This window comes from Bombyx mandarina, chromosome 15 (genome assembly GCF_030267445.1).
Source record: "Bombyx mandarina strain Sakado chromosome 15, ASM3026744v2".
Classification (NCBI taxonomy): domain Eukaryota; kingdom Metazoa; phylum Arthropoda; class Insecta; order Lepidoptera; family Bombycidae; genus Bombyx; species Bombyx mandarina.
This window is the reverse complement of record NC_143221.1, coordinates 278,105-286,080: the sequence shown is the minus strand read 5'-3', so window position 1 is coordinate 286,080 and position 7,976 is coordinate 278,105. Positions and strand designations below refer to the sequence as shown.

Genomic DNA, 7,976 nt, shown 5'->3' with positions numbered 1-7,976 from the left:
AAAAATTTAAAGAAATTAAAGTTCTCACTATGCCATCCCAGTACATCTTTGAAAATTTGATGTATGTTCGTAAACATATTGAGGAGTTTCCTAAGATGTCGGACATACATAATAAAAATACTAGGAACAAACACAAGCTTGTTGTGCCGATGAGTAGGTTACATAAGATACGAAATTCATTCGGGTGTTTGTCTGTGCGCCTGTACAACAAAATCCCACAAGATGTTCAGAACCTACATATACATAGGTTTAAGAAAACTATTAAAGAACATCTGTGCAATAAAGCTTACTATAAAGTCAATGATTATCTAGAAGATTGCACAAAGTGGGAATGAGTTGCTCGCTCCGGGAATTTCAATATTGTAAAATTGTTATGTTATAATTACTTATTGTAATATGAATATTTAAAAAAATAATAATATTTAAAATAAAAATAAAAATCTAATATTTAAAAAAAAAAAAAAAAAAACATGCCCGCTGAGTTTCTTGCCAATTCTTCTCAGGACGGAGGCTAATTCTTGTGAATTGGCGGTAATTCTTTTGACGTTCAACAAGTATGTACTTTCATTTATGTTGAATAAAACTTTTTTGATTTGATTTGATTTGATTTGATAAGCAAATTAGTTTTTTAAACCAAAAATTATGGATTTTATCTATACCTGGGGATTTCCAGTTATGTAGTCTAGCTGTTACAGTAGTTATTTCTTCCTCTGTCACGTCATCAAATTGCATTTCTTCCATTGTATCCCATCTTTCTTTTTCTTCAGTAATCCAATTTGCTTTGTCATTATGTTTTGCACTATTTTCCCATAACCTAGCCCAATACATTTCCAATTGTTCTGCTGTTGGTATATCTATATTACTATTGTCTCGATCAGTTTTCGGCTTCATTAGGTTTCTGTAGAATAGTTTTTCATTTGTTAGAAATATAGTGTTCTCATTCTTTCGTTTCTGTGATTTGTTATATCTTTTTAGTCTGTGGGCTTTTAGAGCTAATTTTTGTTTCAGTGTGTCTAAAAATTCTTGAGATTTTTTATTGCCATTTTCGTGTGATGTGTGTATTTTAGTGTTTTTAAATATTTGTTCAACGCTTTGGACTACTTTTTTAGATCTATTATTATTTATGTATTGGGTCAGTTTACCAATATCTGCTCTCAATTTTGCTATATCCTTCTCCAATCTTTGTTGCCACGGTGGTTTGAAGTTTTTTTTACATCTCGCGTTTCCTTCTTTTGCTATAATTTTATATTTTAGTTGTTCCGAAATAGTTACGGCGGTGCAATATGTTAATGTATGTACATCTGATAGTTGTGTGTCTGGTGAGATGTAATCTACAAGTATGTCATTATTAAATAGACGTATCAGTTCATTTAGCTTAGAGCTATATTTAAGTTTAGGCAATGGTGGCCTTGCTTTAGGGTCCATGCCTGAGTACATTGTTAAATTCGTTTCAAATTTATGTTTAACTTCTTGTGTCTGTGTTGCCCCTTCTGTGGGGTTAGTATTTAAAATATCGACTTCATTTTCTAACAGCAGAGTTATTGATTCGGTTTGAGTGGATGAATGAGAGGTCTGTGTGCTAGAGATAATATTTGTATGTTGCTGTGTTTTCTTCGTTAAATTAGTTTGTGGAGTAAGTGTCGTATATTCGTGTGAATATGTTTCTGAGTTTAATTTTTCATTTTCAACATTATTGGTTTGTTCGTCTTCGAGCTGTTTTCTCACTTCCTCTTTTAGTCGGTCTAGAGTTTCTTGAGATAGTAGTTTATTTCTTTCTATTGCCCTTTTTTGGTCAGATATTCTTTGCTGTGAAATATTTACATTAGGGTATTTTAGTGAAAAATGTTCATGCAGCTTTTTTCTGTAAATAGTCAGATCAGTTTCTAATTTAGTGACGTAGTAGTAGGTGCGCATGATAAATAGGTTTACTTCTCTGCTCCATTTCATGCGCACCCTTGTTTTGCCAGCTTTGGTGGACGCAGGTAAAAAGGCATTCGCCCCCTGCGCAACATCCATAGTCGACGTTGGTGAGCCTCTATGACCCGAGGATGATGGTGATGATTGTACCGAGGGGTTGTATGAACCGGTACTCGGGCTGTAAGGTTCACATGGGCTATTGCTCCTACTTTCTACATCGGGATTTCTGTTGGCGGCTGTAGCATTTTCGGGTTGTAAATCCCCGGCGGGAGCCCGCCTGCTCAACTCTCCGCCGCTGACGGATCCTATGCTGGAACACCCAGCGCCAGCTCCAGGTGTGCCCCGGCGATCGCCCCCGGGAAGCGGCCCTCTCAATTTTCTTTTTAGTCTTGTCTCCATATTTTATTTATATTATTATTATATATATTATTACATATTTCATCAACTACTATAAATTTGAATAAAAGTATATTTCAGTACTATAAGAGATACGTTTATTAACCCCCTCTGCTTATTGTATTATATACATTAGGAATTCGCAAACGTCTTCGTTCAAAAATTCAAAATCGCCAAAATATAACTAGTCAGGTCATCAGTATTGTCACAGTAACAACTTTTCTTTTAGAATGCTGGCCACAAAAAAGTTTATTGAATTCGAATTTCGAATTGTTCATGAAAATAAAAATGTATACTTTTAGAATTTTTCTCATTTTTAAATATGGAGTGGACCCTTAAAGAAGACCGTGTTGCAGTTATTGCGCTGCATCGTTGCGGTTACGCGCCAATTCAAATTTTTAACATACTGAAAAATTTTATTATAACCAAAAGATTCGTTTATCGTACCATCAAACGATACAATGAAGACTCTAGTGTAGATGACAGGTCAAGAAGTGGTCGCCCTCGGTCTGTTAGGACTCCAGCAGTGATAAAAGCTGTGAAGGCGCGAATTCAAAGAAATCCCAAACGTAAGCAGAAACTGTTGGCCCTTCAGATGTGGTTAAGCAGAACCACGGTGAAAAGGGTGTTAAATGAAGACTTAGGGCTTCGGGCATATCGAAGAAAAACAGGACATCGTTTGAATGCTCGTCTAATGGACCTGAGACTGAAGAGACGCCGCGCTTTGTTGAAGCGGTACGCGGGAAAAAAATATCGGGAAATTCTTTTTTCGGATGAAAATTTTTTTACCGTAGAAGAGAGCTACAACAAACAAAATGATAAGGTGTACGCACACAGTAGTGAAGAAGCGAGCAACCGTATTCCGCGTGTCCAACGAGGTCATTTTCCATCCTCGCTCATGGTATGGTTGGGAGTTTCTTATCGGGGCTTAACAGAGGTACATTTTTGTGAGAAAGGTGTAAAAACGAATGCAGTTGTGTATCAAAATACAGTCCTGACGAACCTTGTGGAACCTGTTTCTCATACCATGTTCAATAACAGGCACTGGGTATTCCAACAAGATTCGGCGCCAGCTCATAGAGCGAAGAGCACACAAGACTGGCTGGCGGCGCGTGAAATCGACTTCATCCGGCACGAAGACTGGCCCTCCTCCAGTCCAGATTTGAATCCTTTAGATTACAAGATATGGCAACATTTGGAGGAAAAGGCGTGCTCAAAGCCTCATCCCAATTTGGAGTCACTCAAGACATCCTTGATTAAGGCAGCCGCCGATATTGACATGGACCTCGTTCGTGCTGCGATAGACGACTTGCCGCGCAGATTGAAGGCCTGTATTCAAAATCACGGAGGTCATTTTGAATAAACTTTAGTGTCATAAGAATCTATGTTTTGTTAAGTTCATTTTGGTATATGAATGGTTACATAATGAATAAACTTGTTTCAATTATTTTACATTAAACATGTGACAGAATTTACGACCTGACTAGGTACAATTAGCGTACTGGTTGGAGGCTAGTGGCTAGTGGCAGGGCGTGTTGCGGGTCCCCACGGGTGGGTACCCCAGTGCTGCACATTTCCGCTGTAAAGCAGTAATATGTTCCAGTTTGAAGGGTGGGGCAGCCATTGTACAATAGAAGTGAATTCATGGGCTCCGGTGACCAGTTAACATCAGGTGGGACGTGAGTTCATTCACAAATCCAAATAACCAATGCGATTGAACCGTAAAAGTAGTGTTAGCTGCTGTTAACTTTTTTGAGGCGAAAGTTTGTCAAAAGAGCATTTAAATTTCACACTTAAAATTTTAAAGTAATTGATGCCAACACAATCTGTAAGGATAATTGCCTGAAGGACTTAAGTTTACATTTCATTGTCATATAAAAAATAAAGACCAGCCATAATTTGGCATCACTGTCCCGTAACATTGTGAAAACACATCTGAACTAATGTCATCATAATATTGTAAGATGTCCCGCTGTGAAGCCCGGGGGCCGACTCCCGTGTAGTGCCGTTGGCGACAGCGTACGACTACTAACCATAAACATAAAATGTCTTCACAAAACCAGTTTCCAATTTGTCTTTTACATTGCTCATGAAATAAACATTGAGATATCTATGTAGGGAATTTTAGCTGGTCAATTAGTATAATTTATAATTACAAGTATTTTTACAGTTTAATGTGGCGTTTTTTTCAGTTTTGGTGGACAGTATTTGAATTTTAAATTAGTTTTTACCGCGAAAAGCGAAAATACTGAGTAAAATTTATTATACATGTTTTTACATTAGTGGAGCCTACCAATTACAGTTCACTCGGTAACTCACTGCCGAGCGAGCAAGCATATTTAGTTTTTATTAATCAGAACCTTAATACACACTGCAGCTTGACACTCACACTACATAACAATCACTCATTTGATTAATTCTTCCAGAAATTAGGATTCTGCTGGAGCCTTCTCTCAAAGTTCTGGTACCATGTGTGAAGGGTGTTCAGCGGGATGTATGAAACACCAGGTGTGGGTGTCATCTGATCTTGCGTAACAGAGAATGATGCTACAAAATTGACTAAGTTTTCTAACATTTTCTGAGCAAATGTCACATAGTTGTTTGTTTCTTGGAGTGCCTGGAATAAACAATTATTTGGTGTACGTGTTTTTTTATCTTGTTACTTAGCAGGAATAATTGTACCTTGAGAAAATTTTAACTTTGCTCTTGATGCAATATAGAAAGATACCAATGCTTATAACTTTTGATTAAATCTAAAAAAGTATTCCATTAAGCTATTAAGTAGAAATATTTTATTCTGTAAAACCCATTAACAACTACACTATTAAAACGACTACACATTGATAATTGTCGTGAGCACTCACGAATACATTCACAAGTTAAATGGAAATGAGTTACTTTTATTTATTGTCTAATGAACACTGACAGTGTAACTACTTACAACAGATGAAGCCAATAGTTGCACATTGGCTTCAGGCTCAATAGATATTCCTATTTGTGCATTGTGACATATCTGCTGCTGTCCAAATGTGCCCATGAATTTGTTTTCATCTGCAATCATTCAAAATCAATTTTACAAAATAGATTATCTTGTTTATAAGGTAAATGTTTGGAATTTTTTTTAGTCGGAGTCCCATGAGCTCGGCCACCAGGGATGGTGGCCAGAATAGATCCTAGAGGCTGCTGGCACATAGGTAGACAAAAAAACTATTTATATTGTATTTCATCAGCATCATATCATGTGTAAGATGTGAAGTGTGGATTCCAAAACAATTGTAATTTAGGCATATCTATTTTTATTTATTGCTTAGACATGTAATAGAGCCTACTATCCACTTGGTGTGGAATAGTTATTGGAACCCATAGATATCACAACATGAACACCACTACCTTGAGACTTGAGGTCTATTGTTTTAGATGTATAGTATTTCCTCAAATTATAATTTTTGAGGGTTTAATTTTTATTACACAATGTTATTTGTTTTTTGTGAAAGTCGATTGTGAGCAAACACATTCTGCTAAATGCATTTTTAACAATAAAATTGGTAGCTGATGAGGAATTGAATACCAGCATTGGCCATCTTAACTTTTTTGGCCTCAAAAACTTACTTGTTAGCTCATGTAGTTTTTTTAAATTTGATATCTTAAATATGGCCGATGGCTTGATGTTCGAAATGTGACCAAGTAGCTGCCAGTTAGGAGGTGCGGCTGGGTCAGGCCAGCTCCAGTAGACCATTGCTGCTGTTCCAGGTGGTAGAGGTACCGCTCCTGTCAGAAATACTGCTACATGGTTGATGCTGTCTGCTTCTGTGATTGTGGTCAGGAATCTAGTCTCAGCAATAGGTGAGAAATCTGTGTGGACCTGGGGAATACAACACTTTTCAATTGATTAGGTGTATCTCTAGAGTATTTTCCAAATGTTCATGTATTCCATAATTTCTCAAGTCAAGGTTGAGCAATATCTTATAGTTCTAGCATTAGCAGTATTATTGGGCTTTTAATTAGGTAACATTATAAATGCAAAGATTGTGAGGATTGTTGACTGTTTGTTACTCTTCCACAGAAAAATTACTGGGCAGATTTTAATTAAACTTTATAATGAAATAGCATATAATGAACATTATAATAGCATATTGTACTGTCAATGAATGATATTATTATAATAGCAAGCAACAGCAGCAATAGCAGTAATATATTTATAATTAGCAATATCTACAGTACGATATATCCAGGTTTCATTATAAACACCTATATAAATCTAGCACACCACTGAGATCTTAGAAAATTACTATTTACTCATCTGAGAATTGTCAGTGTTCTTAAATTATTTTACACGCAACACTGTGACCACTTATACCAGTTGTGCGGTCGTGGTAGCTACATAGGTGGTGCACGACAAGCGTAAACTTAGTGGTACTTGTGCATATTTCTAACAGTAAGGTATTATTACTAATATTTTTTCTTTCAGGTAAAAATGTATAAAAACTCCCATAATTTGTAGGGGTAACCATCTCATTTCAGGTATTTTGTATTATATTTCAAACAAATTGGAATCTAAAGTTAAGCTTTGGTTTAATTAACTGGGCACAGCCTTCTACAAAAAAAACACCGAACTCACCAGTCGCCCAGACACGATTAATCCAAAAACGTTAGTCATTTTATCTAGTGTTACAAACTTAAATGACTACCTTTTAATGTTTCTGGAACAATTTGCATCTAAATCCATACAAACCGTACATATATGTACCTACTCATACTCACAACAAATGTATCATTTTTTTTAAGGAGTTTTATGACCTGGTTTCTAAGACCTTTAGGTCATGTCTTACTTTAATTTATGGTCAAGTCTAATTTTTATGAAAAATGATAATATGGAGTGTAGACGGTGACTGTTCTGATACCATGACCATTAACGCTGGCGTTCCACAAGGTTCGGTGCTCTCCCCCACGCTTTTCATCCTGTATATCAATGACATGCTGTCTATTGATGGCATGCATTGCTATGCGGATGACAGCACAGGGGATGCGCGATATATCGGCCATCAGAGACTCTCTCGGAGCGTGGTGCAAGAGAGACGATCAAAACTTGTGTCTGAAGTGGAGAACTAACTCTCTGGGGCGAGTCTCCGAATGGGGTGAATTGAACTTGGTTCAATTCAACTCGATAAAGACACAAGTTTGCGCGTTCACTGCGAAGAAGGACCCCTTTTGTCATGGCGCCGCAATTCCAAGGAGTATCCCTGCAACCTTCCGAGAGTATTGGGATACTTGGGCTCGACATTTCGAGCGATGTCCAGTTTCGGAGTCATCTGGAAGGCAAAGCCAAGTTGGCGTCCAAAATGCTGGGAGTCCTCAACAGAGCGAAGCGGTACTTCACGCCTGGACAAAGGCTTTTGCGTTATAAAGCACAAGTCCGGCCTCGCGTGGAGTACTGCTCCCATCTCTGGGCCGGGGCTCCCAAATACCAGCTTCTTCCATTTGACTCCATACAGAGGAGGGCCGTGTTCGGATTGTCGATAATCCCATTCTCACGAATCGTTTGAAACCTCTGGGTCTGCGAAGAGACTTCGGTTCCCTCAGTATTTTGTACCATATGTTCCATGGGGAGTGCTCTGAGGAATTGTTCGAAATGATACCGGCATCTCGTTTTTACCATCACACCG

At 37.6% G+C, this 7,976-nt stretch overlaps 1 protein-coding gene across 1 annotated transcript; it reads right to left on the bottom strand.

Annotated features, from left to right (window-relative positions):
* Nucleotides 1–2,388: 2,388 nt before the first annotated feature.
* LOC114247735 (protein OPI10 homolog) lies at nt 2,389–7,099 on the bottom strand. Its single transcript, XM_028180757.2, has 4 exons — nt 6,932–7,099; nt 5,923–6,175; nt 5,255–5,364; nt 2,389–4,930 (listed from the first exon to the last, which is right to left on the bottom strand). The coding sequence occupies exons 1-4, from the start codon at nt 6,968–6,970 to the stop codon at nt 4,727–4,729; spliced, it is 606 nt and encodes a 201-aa protein (XP_028036558.1). The 5' UTR covers nt 6,971–7,099; the 3' UTR covers nt 2,389–4,726.
* Between the last annotated feature and the right edge of the window lie 877 nt (nt 7,100–7,976).